Source organism: Erithacus rubecula (assembly GCF_903797595.1).
Source record: "Erithacus rubecula genome assembly, chromosome: 2".
Classification (NCBI taxonomy): Eukaryota; Metazoa; Chordata; class Aves; order Passeriformes; family Muscicapidae; genus Erithacus; species Erithacus rubecula.
In genome coordinates, this window is record NC_136685.1 from 38,962,709 (window position 1) to 38,983,669 (window position 20,961).

General features: G+C 41.5%; 1 protein-coding gene and 1 long non-coding RNA gene across 7 annotated transcripts in view; one reads left to right on the forward strand and one right to left on the reverse strand.

Moving 5' to 3' along the window:
• The window catches only part of LOC306797889, an 8,876-nt gene extending 1,210 nt beyond the window's left edge, over positions 1-7,666 (forward strand). Inside the window, exons 2-4 of one of the 4 annotated variants that reach the window (XR_013773219.1) lie at positions 4,499-4,596; positions 4,687-4,752; positions 7,565-7,666. This is a non-coding gene — a long non-coding RNA (uncharacterized lncRNA). Of the gene's footprint in view, positions 1-4,498; positions 4,597-4,686; positions 6,430-7,564 lie in introns of those variants that run through there. The other 3 variants (XR_013773220.1, XR_013773222.1, XR_013773221.1) reach the window with 3 other exon arrangements.
• Positions 7,667-8,754: 1,088 nt separating this feature from the next.
• Positions 8,755-17,300, reverse strand: COQ3 (coenzyme Q3, methyltransferase). 3 transcript variants are annotated; one of them, XM_079327898.1, is made up of 7 exons: positions 17,174-17,300; positions 16,296-16,419; positions 15,775-15,927; positions 15,515-15,614; positions 13,705-13,947; positions 12,286-12,445; positions 8,755-10,911 (listed from the first exon to the last, which is right to left on the reverse strand). In XM_079327898.1, exons 1-7 carry the CDS (start codon positions 17,262-17,264, stop codon positions 10,712-10,714), a joined length of 1,071 nt encoding a protein of 356 aa, XP_079184024.1. In that variant the 5' UTR covers positions 17,265-17,300; the 3' UTR covers positions 8,755-10,711. The 3 variants fall into 3 exon arrangements, with proteins under 3 accessions (XP_079184024.1, XP_079184025.1, XP_079184026.1); XM_079327899.1 differs by having other exon boundaries at positions 16,296-16,389; positions 17,174-17,288; XM_079327900.1 differs by having other exon boundaries at positions 16,296-16,393; positions 17,174-17,287.
• Positions 17,301-20,961: the final 3,661 nt, after the last annotated feature.

Here is a 20,961-nt window from a genome sequence, read left to right on the forward strand (position 1 = left end):
TTGTCAGATGCTGTGGTGTGTACATAGCTGCTCCAAAATGCTCCCACGAGTTGGTTATTTTATTATGCCATTGGGCAAGAGAAATGACCTTATCCTTAACACAAATGGACCAATTTTCAGTGTTCAGCAGGGATGGATGAAGTTTGCGACCAGGACTTTGATGCTTTACCTCAGCATATAGAACAGATGGAACAAAGGAGTTGAATGAGGAAGAGAATGTCCCTGAGCAAACTCGTGAAGTTCAGGTCCATATAGTGACTTCTCCTAGTGCCAGCAATATTAAATGCCAGTTTTGCATTTAATATTGCTGCACAATATCAGTGAGAGCAACTTGAAGCTGTCAGGAGAGGTTTAGGTTGGATGTAAGGGAAAGGTTCTTCACTCAGAGGGTGTTTGGACACTGGAGTAGGTGCCACAGGGAAGTGGTCACAGCAGCAAGCCTAGCAGAGTCCAAGAAGTTCTCAGGTATGATTCATAAAGTTGTCCTGTGCAGGGCCAGGACCTGGACCTCTGTGACCCTTGTGGTCCTTTCCACCTCAGGATATTCTATGGTTCTGTGTTCTATGAACTGTCTCTGCCTCCTGCCTGCACTCACCAGGGAAGGCTCCTGTGCTCTGCAACTTTTCTGCAATAGCTCCTTGCAGCATTTTGTTTTGTACTTCACTTTTAGCTGGTTGTTTACACATATTCAGTAGCCACAGGCTGCCATGCAAGTATGTTTTTGATATTGTGCTGATACTCTGCTCTCAGGAGTCAGTGGGATCAGAGAGGTCACAGTAACTCTCATTCCACATACAGGTTGTGCCCTCCAAAATGTGCTGCACTTCTTTGCACTCATCCTTAGCAAGGTGCTGGTTGAGCAGCTTCTGTACAGCTTTTGGGCCATCCCACATGACAGGTGATGCACAGGTAATGAAACGAGACTGGAAAGTGAGAGCAGCAGCAGCATTTGGTTTTGTTAAATTATTATGACAGGGCAATGAAGAGGCAAAGAAGAGAAGTGCTTTTCTCTGCTACAGCACCTGCAAATCTCAGGCTGAAGATTTGTTTCAAGTGGCAGACAGCCTAATAAATCTGGACTGTCACAGCCTGGTAACAGGTCTCAGCTTTTGTTCCTGCATGGGAATTGCTTGCTGTGTTACTGATAAGAGGGATCCAGTTACAGATGGGATATAAGTTTCTGTGAGGGCAGGGAAAGGTCCTGAGCATCCACATCCCAGCTGCTGCCACTGCTTGACTTTCAGAGACAAATGAGCTATCCTAAAATCTATGTTTCTATCAATGGCCAGCACAACTAGGGAAGACCTGTAGGGGAGAGAAGAGAGGGAAGGTCCCAGTGCAGACCCAGAAAAGTTTGGCATCTTTTGCCTAACTAATGCATCCTAATGGATGCATTACTGCAGTTTATGCTCTGAAGATTGATGCTGTTTTTAGGTAGTCCAGCTTGCCTGCTTGCCCCAGGATTATTAGAGCAGGACTTCAGTCAGTGTTTAGCATTTGCTCAGTAAGGGCACTGCTACCCTTCTTTTGGAGGAGGGCTTTATTCTGTGTTAATCCCATTTTGGCTGCAGTGTTACCTGGAAGCTGCAAGAGTCCAGAGCACAATGATGCCTCCTAGAACAATGTGGGAAGCCTCAGCAACAGAGCACGTGTGCCTCATGGTGTGTCAGATACAGATCTGCATAGAAACCCCAGCAGCCTTGCTGTCCTGCTCATAAACAGGACTTTCAGAGGTTGATTATGACCTGCATGGTGCTGACCAGACCGGGTCATTTAAAAGGTGCAGGTCCCAGTGTCACATCTTGTTTGCCAGAGTTTAACAGCAAATAAAGAACATGGGTAGAACACATGTCCATTCCTTCACGCAGGGCTGCCTGTGGCAAATGACTTGTATTAGAAAGGATTACACTGTTATACTGATTACAGCTGGTAGCAGTGCCCATGAACCCGAGTGTTGTTTTCTGCTCCTGTGCATTGCAGGTGCCACAGGCTGGGTGGTTCTGAGATACAGTCTGATTTTCCAAATTTGCCTCAAAGAGGCTCACAAGTGATGCCCTCTACACTGGCAGCTGCCTCACTGTCCTCCTCAGGGAGGGTGGGAATCCAGCTAATTTAGCATGTTTGCTAAATAACTTCACTTTTTTGTGTGGGGAAAATGAGAGTTAATACACTCAAAGCCTGTCTGGCTGCAAATGCACACTGAGTGCAGCACAGTCTGGAACAGTCATTCCTCAGATACATCACACAGAGCAAAACAAGATCTAATACATTAAAGTACACTTCTATCTGTAATCTCTTCTAGTGCAGCTGCCTAAAGGAAAAGAGAGTAACAGAATAAAATAAGTAAATTTTTCTAGTTAACGTAAATCTAAGATTATTATATAGCAAGCCAGATTTTTCTTCTGAAGTCTGCAATTTGATTTGGGGGCAGGAAAGCACTTGCAGTGTTACTAGATTCTGTGCATTGGCATAAAGACTCTTGATCTTCATTGCGTTTGTTTGTTTGTTTGTTTCCTGTAATGTCCTTGAGGTTGTTGCACATCTTTAAAAAAGCCTGAGGTTACCATGGCAGACTGCCCACAAAGGTGGCATCGGGTGTGAAAACCACAGTCTGAGCCCAGTGGTTGTGATGGGACTTTGCAGAGTGCCAGTGCACAGGCTGTCCCATCTGTTTTTAGCTCAGAACTCACTAAGCTTTTTAAAAATCAGTACTCATGCTCTGAGCTCATGCCTACCACAGGTTTTACTTTCATGTACTGCTGCCAGCTGGGTTTGAACAGCAGTTTCACTCAGATCACTGCCAGATCTCCCCTGGGCTTTAAGAAATAGGGCCACCCATTTTCCACTCACTTCCCACACTGGTATCATCCGTGTCTCCTACTTGCTGCCTCTCTCTTTTCCAAGTGCTCAAAGGTTGGGCAGCACAGAGTTTTAAGCAGCTCCATGAATCAGTGTGGGTTGGTTTTACAGGTTGCTCTGCCTGAAGTGAAAGCCTCTTGCTGTGCCCTTGCTCAGGGACTGGCTGTCCCCAGCTCAGGCTGGGCTCTCACTTTCTGTGCTGGCGGGGTCATCATCCAGCGGTATGGAAATGCTTCCCTTCTCTTTGAAGTAGCCCAGACTTACTGAGCCCTTCACTGCAGATGACATAATTTAATGGGTTTTGTGGTGAGGCCTGAGTTTATGAGAGGGTGAAAAAAAGGTTTTTCATCTCCAGTAGGCTTCCAGGATCCTTCTGAAACAATCGCTGACTGCGGCCAGGATTGGTTTTGTTGTAATATTAATGATCTCTCAGAGCAGCTTGAGTTTCATAAACATATCTTTTTAATTATTCAGATAAAAATAACCAAGGTATAGATGCAAAACAGTAATGCTGTCTTTCAGTTTGAACTTAGAAAAGGAGTTAATGATACTTTAATGACATATAAAGGTACAAATGCATAGAAAATGTAGAACATCAAGAATCTAAACTACTTCAGTGCTGTATGGAAGGGTCTGTGTGTAAGTCCAGATTAAGTGCAATTCCAGAAGTTCTTCGGAATTTACTTTGCACTTGCTGGTAAACAAAACCACTTTCTAAGGCAACACATACCCTGAGACTGCCCTGGATGATGTAATTCAAGTTCCTTGCTTTCACGGGGGAGAAAAACAAAGGCTTTGCATGAAACCTCCTGCTTTCTGCAGGTGGAAGTGCTCAGGCTGGTAGCTGAGTATAGCTGACTGCTACTCAGCTGGCAGAGCTACAGTCTCACAATTCTTTAGTTGTTTTTAATTTTATTACTCTCTTTCACAAGCTTTTTGGACAACAGACAACCCTCACAATGTCATGAGGGCACTTACATGATTTATAGTCAGACCTTTAATATAAAACTTTCTCAATAGAAGAATAGTGTTGGGAACCTGCTACATACAGATTGCTTGCCTGACGCAGTGGTTCCCAGTCTTTGCCCATTAATAAGTGGTCTCTGATTTACAGCATCCTCAGGAGAAGTAAGATTTGCAGTACATTCTGCTGTGATCTCTTTGGCATTTCAGGTCATATTTAACTAATAATAGAGATGTATGAAGCTTCTGCACTTTCTTACACAGATTTCCTTTCCTAACCATGTTTACTTTTTTCAAGATATTCATATGGTCTTCAGATTTTACCCTGCTAAGTAAGAATTGTTGTTTTTTGTGGGCAAATAAGTTGCTTCAATATATGTAATTACCTTAAATTTACTTGTAACTAGCCTAAAGTGGTAATAGAGGTAAAAGCGCTGGCTGCTGCAGACACTGTAAAATGGAGCAATGTACCATTAGGGAAAACAAACCCTGCCAATCCAGAGCAATAGGGCCACAAAATGGGAAGAGGAGATCGTTCCAGCATGACACAATTGGCTGCAAATGAACTCTCAGCTGAAAGCCATGTGAAGGGGATGAGAAGCAATAGGAACAGGGAGGAGGAGAGACCCTTCCATAGGCTGTATTCCTAAGGCCAAGGCTATGCTTTCATCTCCAGGAGCTCTGGAAATAAAGACAGATGGGAGAGACAGTGGCAGAAGCAATGGCCTGCAGTCTGCATCCTGCAAGAAGGTGAACTGTTGAGCATTGTAGAAGGTAGGAAGATTTTCTTTATTATAAATCTGGTTCTGGAAAAAAATGCTTGTTAAGTAACCCTGTAGACAGAAGCTTTTTTCTTATCCGCAGATAAAATTCAATAAGGGAGAATGGGAACAACCCACATGGGAATGCTGTCCTGCCTAGACAGGCCAGGTAAAATTTCTTTCATTACCTGCCATGAAGTAGCTTCCTCCCTTAGTTATCCTTTCAAGGTACATTGTCTTTCTTGAAAACACCTTCAGAAACTTTGATATCTTCATCTGGGGCTTCACACTTCCTCTGGAGGAGGCAAAAAACAAGGTTTCTCCAGAGTACTTAGTCTTCATCCATAGCAGTGTGACCCAAATCCCATCCTACACATAGATATTTCTTCTTAGCAGACACCTTTGGTTGGCAGCTTTGGCAGGACTTTTCTTGCTGCAGTGTGCTGAGAAATGCTGCTTCTGGTGATTCTAAATTTGTGTCATTTTTCCTGGCTGCAGAACAGAGGCCTCTGGACAAGTCCATGATCAGAGAACCACCTCAGTGTTCCAAAGCTTTGTGCTCCTGAGAGGTTAGATGGTCATGTTGTTGGGATTGGGAGGGCTGAGAGGAGGATAATGAGCACATACCTCTATTTGACATCGAAGGGCAAGCTGGTAGTGCTTTGCTTAGAAAGAACAACATAGGGGTTTACTGGTTTCTAACATCCCTGAGTGTGGGAGACACACAGTGCTCAGTGTTGCTGCAGCAGTGCCAGGCACTGGGTGGCTGTGGATGGTCCAGGTCAGGGCCTCCTCAGTTACAGCTGGGGACCAAGGCAGGGAGCACCCTGAAGGGGTCCCCCAGGGGCAGCCAGGTCCCATCAGTTTTGTAAAGCATAACTTGGAGGTGGGTTGAGGTGGGCAAGGTGCTGAGCTGCTGCTTCTGCAGCAGCTGGAAGACAAAACTGGAAATGAACCCAACCCCATGTTTCAGTGCTGAGGCTATGCTTCATCACAGGGCATTGGAGGTAAATGTGCTAATTTACATTTGAGTTGGATACATCCTTCTGAGGTATACTTCACTGTATGTTTTGTTTACTTCAATTGTTTTATGTTTGCAGGTTTTATGTGCATATTCTAACTCAGGAAAATAAACACCATATCATTTTCTCTATGTTCTACTATTGTAAGTTTTCATATACAACTAGTATACAAGGCAATGTTAGCAATTCAATCTCCAAGTTATTTTGGGATTGTTTTTTAGTTTTGTTTGGTTGGGGTTTTTTTAACATACCTCGTGAGAATGCAACAGAGATTTCAGATTTATTAATGGAACACTAATGGTCATCACAATCCTTTTAGGAAGAAAAAAATATTTTATCTTTTTAGAACAAGTGAATATTGATCATATTGCTGGAATGACTCCATGGAGAATACAAGCACAATAAAATGGAGATCTAAGTATAAATACTGAATTCCTAATGCACTGAGAGGTGGCTGTGCAATTAATGCTTATGTAAGTCAAGACAGGTCAGTTGATTTTACAGTCTAGGTGAAATCCCAACCCTCATAGCTAAAACATAACTTGACATTTTATATTGCTTCACATGTCAATAAAAATAAAGTTTACTGTCAGCACAAACTTTAAGTGGTTAGAATTTTGGTCTGTAACCTGGAGAACACCATGAATGAGATGTCTGCCTCCAACTCATGATTAGTAAGTCACCATCTTTCCTTCTAGGAGCTCAGCATTTGGAATGAGGCACTGGAGGCTAATGTGCAAAAGCAAGTGGGAGGCTGTGAACACCTGAACTTGTATGCTTCAGTCTGGCACAGAGCAACTCTCCTAACCATCAGTATTTCCTCATCCAAGGCACACTAGAACGTGACTGCCCTCTATACCTTTACTTCACATTTCTCCTCTCCATCAGACTGTACTTATCTTCCAAGCATTGCTCATACTCCTTCTATTTCTGGCTTTTCAATGCTCTCCCCCATTCCAGGTACTCCTGGGCACCTCTCAAACCCCTGCCAATACAGTATCAGCACCCACATAGTAATTCACATTTTGTCTCACTTTTTCTCCTCCAGTCTGCTTCATCATGCTAATTACAGACAGTGAGTCTTCTGACTAGTGAACTTCTAGACTGCATGGGATTATTCCTTTCAAGCTTTTATCAAAAGTGTATGGAAAATAAATTTGTTTGTTGCCTTTTTTTTTTTTTAATCAAAGCTGAGATTTCAACATAGTGAAAAATTTCTGAAGCCATTTTCAGAAAAACTTCCAACAAGATATTCATTATTCTTAGCTCACAGCCACTGCACAATTCCTTCCCTACTCCTCTCTTTTTTTTTCCATTCCCGAGGAACCTGACACAGGGTGTTAGTGGAAATTGTCAAATCCTACAAAAATGCCCATGAAATGTCACTGGACCACAAAGGAACAATAGGCAATAAGATAATATAATGGAAACCATGGAAACTTCAAGTTGTATTTTTATTTAAAAAGGAGATTAAATGCAGATCTCCTCTGAGGCTCTCATACTACTCCAGTTGGGCTTAAGCACAATTAATGTTTCAATTATAATCTGAATGTGCTGTTCCACAAGACAGGCTGAGGCAACCTAAAAGCCTACTGCCCCTGAAGGAGCTGTTCCATCTTCTCCCTGTCTATTTACTCCCAGTGCTTACCTCCCAGATGGAACCAGTCCTCCACAGTGGGAAAATTCAGCCCCCTGAACAGCACAAGCAGCAGCAGCTTCCCAGGGAAACATAGTAAAAAAGGGAAAGAAAGCAAAAAAAATATTTACACCTCAGACAAGCAAGGAGCTGGGACTGGGACCATGTGGAGCAATGTGGGAGAGATGAAACAACACAACAAGCCAAACCACAGCTGAATAGCTGAGACCACCCAGAACACTATTGTTTGCTCTGCTGGATTTCTTTTTTTTCTTTTTTCCTTTTGCAGAATCAGCTTCTTACTCTGATCTGTTTTGTTACAGGAATAAATGGCTAGTAATAGAAGAGTCAAGGGTATACAACTAGAAATAAACACAGAGGCTGAAAAAGACCTAACTCCAAATAGTTTTTTCCCTATCTCAAGGCAAGAATCATCTCTTGCTTCATCCTTAGTCCTGGGTACATGCTTGCTGAAATTACATTGCTTTTTTCACCTCCTACCATCACTGTTCCTGTAAGCATTGAAGCTGTGGCTCCATAAACATGAACAAGTTGCTTAAGATTTGAAAATTTATTTGATTTAAATTCTGTCCATTTCAATAGCATCTATGAAATTTCTGCAGCAGCTAGGCTAAGAGAAGTGTTAAAAAGTCATTGGTTTCCTATGCACAGATTTAAAGAAAACAGTTTCTGGAGCACAAGTGCATAGTACATATTCACTACAAAGTAGTGAATTTGATTAGATTGTGCCAGTTGCACATTTATGAAAAAGGTAGGGATGTAAAACACCAAAACCAGTTCACAAGTGTAAGGTATTTTTGTACTGCTTGTTATCTCATTAAAATGATTTCTACTGCATTCTATCATTTCTTCATTAAAACAAGGTTGTTTTAAACAGAGGGATGAAATACAGCCAGAATAGTTAGGATAATCCCCAGGGGAATAAAGCTGAGGGGGCAAGGACTGGGGATGGAGCATATCAGGACATCTGGAGACATACTACAGTTAAAAGGAGCTGTTGAAGCAGTCCCAACTCATTTGTCCACACAGATCTCAAAACTCTCGCAGACTGACAGGACTCCAATACGCATGTAGGAGCAGATTAGGTGCTTGTGATAAGGTTTTTGTAAAAACCAAAGGTATCCATGGATAACCAGGTCCATGTGCCTGTTGTTTAAATGCCAACCATTGTTCATTAGGTACAGGATCCCTCTTGTGAGCTTGGACAGAGAACCTAGGCAGTATCAATGCCTTTTTGTCCCATGTGCAATAGAAATGAGTGAAAAAAACCCAACACACCCTTTCTCCAGTTGGTTCACAGTCAAATGAAAAACTACAAGGAAGTTAAGAAGTAATTCACTTTAGAGTTGGGCTTAATCCTTGTGTGTCCCTCTCAACTCAGAATATTCTGAATGATGGAAAACAGAAAGGATAAGACAGGGTAACAGCCAGTAGTCATACAAACATCTGGACTTAAGGCTCTTAAATAAAACAAAAATCAGCTCTTTGTATGTCAGCTTTGTAACGTTTTTATTTCACTTGACTCAAAACACTCTCAAAACAAATCAGTGGAGAGATGACCACACTCTTGGGGGGTGTTTCTTGTTGGCTACCTCAGGAATCTGTCCAGACCTCAGTGCTTTTCAGAGCTGCTGGCAAAATTTGAAACAAGAGTCATACAGTTGTAGTAACTTAGATTGATGCTGGCAGTTTGCTTAGGGGAACTCACTGGAGCCACATGGTTTAACATGCCTGAACAGAGTTAGGAGGAAAGACCCACTGGTTCTCTCTTGACTCCACATTTTCTTCCAGCATCACTCCTCTCCTGTGCAGCACACTGCATGCATGACCAATGGAGCAGAGACTCCCTTGCAAAAGAAAGGCAGACAGGGAATTATGTATTCCTCCTGTGGAAACCATTAACAAAATGTTGCAGCCAGTTCCACTGCCATGCTCCAGAAACGTTTACCACAAAACTTCATGTGAACTCAAGAACTCACATGTAGCAGTAATAGCTGTAGAAATAATCTCAGACCACTTATCTAAGAGAAAATAAAGGAGTGACAACTGAAAACTGCAGCTCATAGAGGTACTTAAGTGTAAAAATGAGGATGTTAAGACATCACTGGTGAGGTTCCCAAGTTAAACAGCTTCAACTGATGAACCTTTGGAACGATTTTACTGTGTAGTGGCTTCTCCATCACTGAATGCTTAACATGATGAATCTTCTTCTCGAAGCCAAGCTACAGCCCACAGAAATATTATAAAGCAGAACTTATTGTCATGGAAGCAATCACACCAGATTCTACTTCTGAATCTTTGTCAGCTATGAATTATTGTTATTTCCATTATAAATTAACTATATTCTTCTGGGCATCATCAAATCCATCAGGAAACTTGGATCTGAAGGCAACATGCAGATACAGCAAAGCAGGAAGAATGCAAATGTGTAAGAAACTAATTTAGCCTACCATCTCTACAGTAGGAGAAATGCACAAGCAACTAAAATGGAGAAAAAGGGGGAAAAAAGTTTCATTTTCACCCTGCAAACAAAAACAAGACACTCTTCTAGCTGTGTACAAGGTGAAAGGAAAAGGAGAAAGAAGGAAAGAGATGCAGTCATAGACACACACATGACATTTTATTTAGAAAGTTCTGTTTCATTGTAAATGACTTTTCCTTACCAGGGTGCTAAAACATTAAGAATAAATAGGCATGGCACTGCAGTTATTGGACAAACTGTTAATGTGTCTTTCTGCTAGCATGGAGCTCTAGTTGCTTAGTAAAATTTTACCTGCAGCCTCTCTTTATTCGGACAGAGGGAGAAAGTTGAATAATAGGCACAGATACAAATATCTTTATGGTGAAGGGGCTTTGATAGCTGAGGCACTCTGGTCACAGGACTCTTCTTCCATTTCAGTTACTTCATATCAACTGCGGAAACAGCAGGACTCAATAGTAAAGGTCTGCTATTTTGTTTCCCCTCCTCAGGAAGAAAGGTGTATTACAGAAAAAAAGTGTTTGTAGATCTTAAGTGCTTCATATATTTTTACAGAGTTGATTATTTTAAATACTTAAGGCACTTTATTTACTGTACAGCATCGTGGTTTTTAACTCACTCTACATCTATGCCATTATTCTATGGAGATCTGAGTCCCAGCAGGACTGAAAACACCACCACATAATAAAGCTTCCTCCAAGCTACCAACAATAATTTGTATTTCCCCATCCAACAATTTGAAACTCCTTTCTCATGAAAATACCTATTCTTTAAAAGCTTTGCTCATTCCAGTCTTAAAAGATTCCTGAGATAGTGAGCACTTGATTTTTTTGAGACCCAAAATATTTGGCCAAAAACAACACAAGTATTATTGATGCAAACAGGAAGCTTGTTGTTAGCAAAGGTTTTATTGTGTCCATCTGAGCAGAAGCTCATTTTCTGTTCTGGTGACAGTCCATCACCACACATGTCAGACAGTGCTGTCTGGGACAGTGCCAGCTGTGCCAGCTGTGGCTGAGTGCTGCTGGGTGTCTGTGGCGTGTGCCTGTGCCTGAGCCCCAGACTTCACTGCGTGCACTGCGTAGTTCAGGCTCGTGCTCTCCGTCCAGCTCCAGGAGCCCCAGAGCGGATTATACAACATCCCACTCACGGTCTTGACTGAAAAGCCATCTAGGAAAGAAAGAAGCCATATAAAGCAACTGATGTTCTTAAATATTGTAAGTCACTGCAACATCAAGATCATTAGAACAGCAAGTCTGAAACAAGTTTCTTCCTCTGGGCTGGGGAGGAAGGTGGCTTTGTCAGACACCCCCACATGCAGTGCCACTGGCATTGCTGGTGACAGCAGGTCCTGCAGCTACAGGGCTCTGCTGAAAACCCCAGCCTCACACCTCCTCATCTCACTGACTGGTAATGTTTTCTGTAGGTGGAGACATGCTTCAGGTAGACATCACATGCTCCAAGATCAAAATCTGAGCACATTTTTGCAAACATTCTTCAGATTCTCTTTAGGAATGGAGAAGTGTAAGAAAAAGGCACATGAATGCCATCAAGGACTCGGTGCAAATAAAAAGCGATTTATTACTCTCAGCTGAGCAGCACTCAGTTCACTGCATGGATCTGCTGTGTCCCAGCAGGATAGAGGGTGGAAGGCAGAAAACAAACACCCTATCAAAACAAATCACTCCACTGCACCTGCTTCTCCTTCCAAAGGAAGAACTAAAAGAACCACCAGTATGTGAACCAGTATTAGTCATATTCCTTATGGCATTACTGCAAAGTGCCAGGAAAAGACCTTGCCAAGAAAATAGCTCCACTCATACTTCAGCTTCTTTGCAGTGAACTAGAGCAAAGTGAAATATTTGGTGACAGGTTTTAAAACATATGTGGTGAAGGAGGGCAATGGGCAGAAGTCTTCCCAGCTCAGTGCTTTATCTATTTTAAAAGCAATCAGACCAGGGTAATTTAATTAGAAATAATTAAAATCAGTATCACAGAGTTTCTCAGGAACTGGCTTATGAACTTGTGGTGTTTGATCTTCATATTTTGGAAGAAATCTTTTAGTAACGTAATATGAATAGAGAACATGGAGCAGCAAACCAAAAATAAAAACGCCTCCTCCCAAAGGAAAGGCAACAAACAATGCAGTGGCAGCAGCGCAGCCCTAGAGTGCCAACACAGTTATTTCCTCAAACCTGACCTAGAGCTTATGAACCACTTCAGAGCATACATTCTGTCACCAGAACACAATAGAAAACATTGGAATTTTTTATTTAGGCTATTAAACAGAGGGCAGCTGCAATAGTGATTTTGTTCAAGTAATCTCAGCATTCTTAGGATTCCATTTAATTTATTTTGTGCAAAATCCAGTAAGCAGCAGTGTCTTTAAACCAGGAGCAAAACTCTTAATATACGACTGTTAAGTCAAGCAGGAAAAGCTGTGTATTGTTGCTTGCACTCACCCACCTAACTTATCCCCTTGCCATTTCTACAGGGACCATTTGGATATCTCTCTGTATTCCCACCATCTGGCCTGAAACTTACTTGATTCCAGGAGGCACTCCAGCTCTTCAGGGGGAACAAATTTCTCCCATTCGTGCGTTCCTTCTGGTACAATCCCCATTATTTTTTCTGCAACCACAATTCCCAGGACATAGGACAATTGTGTTTTATTGATTGTCGTAATGAATAAAGAACCTTCAGGCTAATTAAAATATTAAAATGTTAAATTAGAAGAATATTTCAGTTTTTTAAATTGCAAATTTAATCACATTAAGACAAATAATTTGTCTATGTCAAAGTCTACACAATGCAAGAGTAAAAAGTAATTTCATCAGGATAGATATTTATAACATTTTAATACAAGAAAGAATAGAATGTCCTAACAGTATGTCTAAGGAATCTTCAAAGAATCAACATAATCAGGTCCTGGGTGGCATAAAAACTATTCCTGAGCCCAAAAAACACCTAGAAAAGTCACTTTTAATATCTTCTGTCCAGGAAATGGATAAATCAAAGGTATTAAAGCATGTACAATATCTATTGTTAAAATTAAACAAACAAACAAACCCCCCCCCAAAAAAAAACCCCAAAAAACCAGCAAAGCAAAAAACCAAAATAAAACCACAAACTGCTTTTTTAATTGCAACCAAAGTAAAATGTGAAATGCTTTCTTAATTTTTGAGACTGCTGAATGCCATGCCATGCTTGTTTTAATTATTACATAGGCAAAGAAATAAAGCCAGAAACAAATGCTAAGTCCTTAAAGGATTGTTAGAAATAAGGGATAATTTCTTTATCCATAGCAGTCTAAAAATTAGTAGTGCATTCCATTGAAATAATTCGTATTTCTTCTGATGACCAGAAAGATAAAGAGATTAAAGAACAGCTCCCACTTGTGTGCTGAGCCTACCATCCTTTGCAAATGAACTAGTATCAAGATGAATAAACACCTGATTATCTCCAAAGTTTAACTAGGAACCTTTAAAAGCAATCCAGGATCTTATCTGATGTGATGCTAGTACTGGAATAAAACCGGTACTAGAAACCAGTACTAGAAACAGTACTAGAATAAAACCAGTACTACAGAAACATCATTACAGAGTTCCCATTCAGTCTGAGCCACAGCTGTCCATCAACAGCAGCACTGCCACATTTCCTCTCACCTGAGTGAAATCATATGCACCCAGATTTCTTAAGGTCCTGATGCAATGCAAACCTGCAATACTAGGAAATGCTTTAACATTTTCCTGAGGCTTAGTTGGGGAAATAAATTTCCCCTAACTGTGGTTACTGAATTTGGGAAGACATATTGTCATCATGGAGAAGAATGGAAGGCACTTCTATAATATGCTTCTGAATTAGTGGAGAAATGTGCGTAGATGTGCTTTCACACTCCTTTTAAAAAACTCAAAAATAAAAGAGAATAAATATTCCCAATAATGAAAGCAAAAACTGTCTTACCTTTAACACCTGAGAGCAACACTTGATAAACATTTCAAGGTCAGCCACATGCTCCACTACTTCAGAAGCTACAATTACATCAAAGGTTTCCATAGACTCCTCCACAATCTCCTCCAGTGAACTGGACTTGTACTGTATTCTCTTGGCCAGCACTGGATCAAATGACTTGTGCTGATCTGCTGTTCTAATGTTGTCCTCCACAGGATCAATTCCAGTAACTGAAGCTCCCAGTCTACCTAAAGGCTAATAAAAAAAAGAGTGTAATTTATTCTCTGCATGAAAACAATTTACTTAGAGGTTTCTGAAACTTTGCAATGTACATACAAGATGATGAAAGCATCAACACAAGACAAACAACAGTAAATTATGAGCTCTGATTCAGCAGTTTTATTTTAAATGCTTACTAAAGCAAAAACACCCTTAGATTTGGGAAAGGTGGTGTTAATTTTCTTTAAAAATCATGTACTGGACTACGCACACATTTAAATTGACTTTTAGAATAATTTGTTCTCAATCCATTTTATTACACCAAATAAAGATTTCTTCCACTACTACTCTCTGATAGAGGAAAAACAAAGGGGGAAAATCAACACAGTAATTAAAGGGGGGAAAACAATGCTGTATTTAATTACTGTCATTACTTTCTTCAACATCCACCTGTAATGGTAAATCCTCATATCTTTTTAATGGTTACTTAATATATTATTATCTCTGTGACTTTCTCACTGCTGAGAACTAAACACTGATGTTTACTAGGATAGCATCAGCCTTGGCTGTCACTCAGGTTTCTCCAGTGTCTTCTTACTCCAAGGTTAACACCTTAGTCATCACCTCTTCTGAAACTGAAACAGGCTGCAGAACATGACCACATGTATGATATTCCAACCTGAAATTCACCGGTTGTTCAGCCTGAGAAGGTGATGCAGCACACTGGCTTTGCCAGCATTGTTGCTGAGATCCCTTTCACAAGACTACAAGATTGTGCTCAAAAGAGGAGAAAAAACAAAGAAAGAAAACATGGGAGAGACTCGGGTCGCTTTCTAATACCTCACTTCAGATGCTGATGAAGTTCCCAGAGTAAGTCAGCCAGATCTGTAACTCTAAATTCACAAACCACCCCTAGTCTATTGACTTGTTTGGAGCCTCTGTGAACAGTGTTCCACCACAAACAGTAACTTCTCAGTCCCAAGTTTGTGCAGACTTCTCTGGAAGCCACTGTAACATCAGCCCCTGTACCACAGCAATCTCTAATGACACAGGAGAGGTATTATTTGGGTGCTTGATGTTATTCCATGCATTTCCCATGAGATCAAATCAAAGGTGAGAATCCCCACCCCCATGTAAAACACGGAAGATAAGCAATTCAAATAAATAAATGTTTAAGAACAAGTTTATAACAAAAATTATTTATTTGATAACAAGGATGTCATGATTTCAAATATTCTTGCCTAGATTCATAAAGTGAAAAGAGAAGAATAAAGAAAGAAATATTCAAGGACTTTTTAATTATTCTTCCCCTCTCCATTACTCTACAGTGCTTGAAATCTTATTTTCGTGATTTAGATTCTCAGAATTTTGGAATTTCTCATAACCAACTCCCTCATTCTCTGTAAACCACCACCACTATGATAACCAAATACTCTATGAGTTTTTTTGCAAGAGTGCACTGCACTCCACTCAGTAACTAACATACCATAGAAGAGAAAAGGTCCTCCTTGGAGGATGAGAAATTAAGCAGTGTAATAAGTACAATAATTCAAATACCTTGCACACCTTTTAACAAGAAAACACATAGCACACTGTTTCTTACCTCACTCAGCAGTCCTCCACCACAGCCCACATCAAGAATCTTGATTCCAGAAAGTGGATTTCCCAGATGGTAATTACTCCTCATGCTCAACAGAGTATCTCTGAAAGAAAAAGGATGTGATTAAGGTCAAACCCACAAGGTGCTTTAGTAGATGCCATATGTAGTTATCTTAAGTACTGGTAATTGGCTTTTTTTTACAATGTTTTTCTGAGATCATGCAAAAATAGTACATATAAAAAAATCTGACTTCAAAACCGTACCTAATAAATGGCACTCTAATGTCATTCATAGAATGAAGGGCTGCATATTCTCCTTCTTCATCCCACCACTTATGTGCAAGGAGCTGGAATTTTTTAATTTCATCTGAATCCACTGATGAGTGTGAAGTGCTGAAAGATCTCATCACAGTGAACCTAAACAATGGAAGTTAAATGTCATTAAATCAATACTAATATTCATGTCAGCTGAAATACGGGAAAAACAAATACTGAATTGGAAAATGCAAAAAGGTAAAACTCATGTTTCTTTAGAAATTCTAGTTATACTTGTTTAGTAGCATACAGATATTATACACTGCATGGGTGACATATCTTCCCAAACAGATGGCTGCATGCCTGTAATTTTTGAGTTGGCAACCTGTAAAACAAGAACAGGCCACATCAAACATTCAAACTGTGAGATATAGGAATGGCTCCATGTGACACTGTCACAAAATCAAATTAAATTGTTACAGAAAAGGGTAGCCCTTATCACACAGGGTTATTTTAGATACAGTACTTACATATTGCTTTTCATTTCAATCAGAGAGACAGGCAAGGTACTACTGGATTTCAGTTGTCTTTTCCTGTCGTAGTCCTGAAGGACACCTCTCAGACCTGTCTGAAAAGACAGATCAGCATGGTCATCTGCATAAATAAAAGACAACCAAATGGAAAATATCAGCTTTACAAGAAGTCAGAGGCAAAACAAGTAGTTGTAAGAGTGCTGCTCTAGCAAAATACTAACCATGCAAATCTTTGCACATTTGTTCACTGTTGTACTAATGGAGTTAGGGATTAAATAAAAGAATGTATGCTAGCTCACTACCCCTGTACTCCTCAAATTATGTACAATGCCACGTTCAGAAATTGAATGGAAAAGAGATTTTTATGCAACTGAAATGTTTCCGTTAGTGTGAGTTTCCCGAAAATGTTTATTCTGGCTGTGCACACACACACGCTTAGCAGCGCTGGGTTTATTATGTGACAGAATGAGACGTACACAGCTGCACACTCATTTTGCATTGCACGAAGAAACCCTCACGGACGGTGCACAGGCAGGCCAGGGATAAAATCCTGCACTTGCTCTCCGCTCCAGCTCAGCAGGGCTCTGCCGAGCGCGGCGAACGCTCGCCCCCATCCCGCTGCTGCCAGGCCACCAACAGCGCCCGAATGACAGCACTGCCCCACTGCACCGAGTAAACCACCCCCTGAGGGGGATGTTAGGCCGCAGTCAGCGGTGGAGCGGTCTAGACAGTCCGGACCGCACAGGAGGCGGCAGGGGAACAGCACCTTCCCGGCGGGAGCTCTGCGGGGCCCGCCTGTCAGGGAGCCGGCCGAGCCGAGCCCCGTCACGCCGCCCCTGCCGCCCGCCCAGCCGCACCCGCCCAGCCCCGCTCACCGCCCGCAGCCCCCGGCAGCGCGGCCGCCGCCCGCCGGCGCCGCAGGGCGAGGGCTCGGCGCAGGGCTCGGGCCGGCCCGCCGCCCCACATGGCCGCGGCCGCCGCTCTCGCCCCACCCCGCCCCGGTCCGCGGCCGGCGGTGCCGGCTGCCGCGCGCGGGCGCGGGAAGGTTCCGCCCGGCGCCGGGGCCGTGCCAGTGCCGGCCCCTACGGCGGCGCTTGTCGCCAGGGCTTCACCCGGAGCAGCTCTGCTTAAATGTGTGCCCCCTCATTCCCGTGTCTTGGAACAGGAAACGACCCGCAAGCAGCGGCTCGTTCGGACGGCACAGCGACGAGCCCACAGCTCAGTCCGTTCCGTTACCGAGAAACACACGGGGCTTGGAGGGCGCGGCACAAAGTACAAGAGTCCCGGCTGCGGGGCGGGCTCGGCAAGCCGCAGAACTGTGGCCGCGGCTGGCTGGGCCCGGGGCAGGCTCCTCACGGGACCCGCCCCAGCTGCCGTGCTGCTGCCTCTCCGGGGCTGCCCTGTCTCGGCTTGCAGATGAAGTCCCGGCTGTGGCGCAGGAAGGTGAAGGCTGCCTTCCTTCCCGGCTCCCTCGCAGGCACTGCTGCCCAGGGGCCTGAACTGAGGTTCAGGAGAGCAGCCCTGGCAGTTCAGGGCTGACACGCACAAATGGAAAAGAATTAAGCCAGTTTTATAAGATTAGTTTTCTGACACTTTATTGAGCTGCAGGTCCAATAAGAATGCCCGTGCAAACCAAAGCTGTGTGGAAGGTAGCAGTGCAGAGCAAGGCGAAGGCAAGCAGAGCGGGCAGTGCTCCCGTGCCTGCCAGGCAGATGGTCTCCGCTGGCTGCTCCCTGCCCGGCTGTGCTGATGCTGGCATCTGAAGGCAGGAGGCACGGCCAGCACAAAGCCAAGGGCAGGAGCATCCTCCAGGCTGCAGGAAATTTGTAGTATAACCAGTCCTGGCTTGACTTCCCTCTAGTGCCAGCCTGCTTTATGAAGTGACCTTGCTTGGTACTACAACCCTTACCGCTTGAAATCTGCCTGCTTACAGGTCTCCTGTAAATACAGTATAATTCATGTAGCAGTTAAAGTTTGGATTATTTTCTTTTTAAAGCTAAACAAGGACTGCTGAAAGGGCTCAAAAAAGCTTGTCTTGACAGCAATTAAATATATGGCAGACCTGCTTAGTATGTACCTGCCTCACTTTTTTACTCACCTGTTTTCTTATCCAACAAAGCTTATAGTGCACTGGAGTTACGAGTCATTAGTAACATCTCAGAGCTACTGAAAAAACAAGAGCTCCAACAAATCCTTTATGCTAGGGTAGTCTCCTTAAGAGACAAAACTAAACCTTCCTTCAAAGCATGCATCCACATATTATTCAACTTTATTACTTGTCATTCATTTAGCAAAACAAATGCAAAATCTGAGCAAGAGAGCCAAACCTTACAATGCCATTACTTTTATATTTGTGATTTTAAAATTGGTTACAAGCAAGTAAATACATGCATACTTGGCAACTTATTCTACTGAACAAGACAAGCTTGTTTGAAACTAGAAGTAGCTATTCCATGAGACAGAGCCTCAAATACAGATCAGAGTTTTTGTTATTGTGCCATATTTCAAAACACATGTAATTGCTCAATCTTTAAAATCAGAGTATTTACTCAGCTACTCTTTTTTGGCCTATCCATGGCCACAGCTAATTCCTGTTCTTACATGGTTTAGTGGGCACCTTGGAGCACATATGGACATTGGCTTGGTCCTAATCAATTTATGAACAATTTCCATGGAAATCATTGTTCATTTGATTCCACACCATCCCTTATTTATTAGAAGTTTTCAAGGGAAATGTCTCCAAATGTCATGTTCCTGCACAACATTCCCAATCCTATGTATTGCTTTCCTGCAGTGCACTGAAGTGTTTTTTGCAGCATTAATTTAAAAATTATGCCTTCCCATTTTTGTATGTATTTGCACATTTTAGGATCACTTCAGATGTATGGAATTAAAAGGGTGGTTGATGTTTCAGCCTCTTCTGGTGAAAGACATTCCTAAGGGGAGTTTCCAAAGCCCAAAGAAGTTTAATGTAATGCTGACAGGAGTATCAGTGTGTATTTAATTACTGAGTGATGAGTAAGCCGCTATAGTAAGATTTCTGAAACAGTTAAATACAGAGTTCGTATGCTCTTTTTATTGGCATACACTCACTACCCATATAAGTGCATTTGTGTCAAAAAAATAATTTTCATATTTACAGGAAGTGACAGAATTCCAGTTGTTGGCAGAGTATAGAAAGCTTTTCATACACAATCTTTTTTATTATTAGACAGAGAATATAAAATCTGAATTGAAAATCAAATTCAATGCATCCTGGAAACTGTATTCCTCAACAGCTCTTCTTAAGCTTATTTCTAGTTTCCTTCTGTCTCTGACAAGACAGCCTTCTAGGACATCTAACTGCTATGCTACCTACTTTCCAAAAAGTCCTCACTCTTACCCAGAGCCAGGAGTGTAGTGAGATTAGATCAATATATTGTTATTTATATTCCTACCAATGCAAGTAAAAGTTGTGTGTTGTAAATGATGCCTTATTTTGCTGATAAATATGACAGCTTACTGTATGTGAAAGATATAATTGAGGGGGGTGTTATAATTTATAACTGATTATTTATCTGTAATAGTGTTTTGATAAACATGCATGTATTCACTAGCAATTAGCTTGCTTATTAAACACATAGTTAAAATGCATTTCTTTGCACTGAAGCAGTTTATTTCTGCATCTTATTTATGAAAAAATTACAGCGGAAAAAAAGCTGCATAGATGAATTCTGATTTAGTTAAATGGATTAATCTGTTCATGAAGACATGCTTTGCAAGTTGCCTGTACTAGTATAAGTTTTTCCTAGAAGATACAGCCAATCAAAGAGAACTCACTTTGATATTAAGCCTTTTACCTTTTTTACAGCTGGTGTCATACCAGACCTTTTAGGCACAAATCGCTCCCTGAATTTATGTTCTTTGTAACAGTTACTGGCCTAGAGTTGGGTATTGTTGGTTTGGTTTTTAACTTGTATTATTTCACACTGTGGTTTCTAACAGCAATAGTCAATTTCCTTAAGTAGGTAATCAGTGAACTCTCTCACTTTATGGTAATATTAAAATAAAAAAATCTGTGGCATTGCTAATACATCAGTGTATTAGCTTTACACGAGTCACAATTCTTCTGACACTAAGAACCAGCTTTAATGTTTACTACGCATTTAATGCATGTGCCAAAATGTAAAGTTAATCTACTGTCAGTTTTCCAGTGTGTACTGAGTGACATTTATAAACATACTCCACAAAAACATCTAAAATTCTGAGATGTGTGTAATATCCCTGAACATCCAAAGATCTCTCTGAAAACTGGGTGAGGAATATAGTTCCGGAGCTTAACACTGCCACATGAAATCAGTTAATCGCACAAATTCCTAGTGGGGTTCAGTCTGTTTAAGTATAGCTTGTATTACAGTCACCCATATTTTACACACACAGCATATAGTACCAGCTAGACCAAAAAAAAGGGGTTATTAAAAAATCTATTACACATATCTAAAGAAAAATAAGATGTCTTTCTCTGTTCTTCCACACCCCTAATAATTTCATCATGTCCATGGATTACAAGTGTTTCATGTTAAATCTTTTTCAAGTACTTTAAAAATATGTTATACCAAAAAAGCTGCCTTTTTCTTTTTTTTAAGTACTTTCTACCATTTACCACAAAATTCAGGTGCAAGAA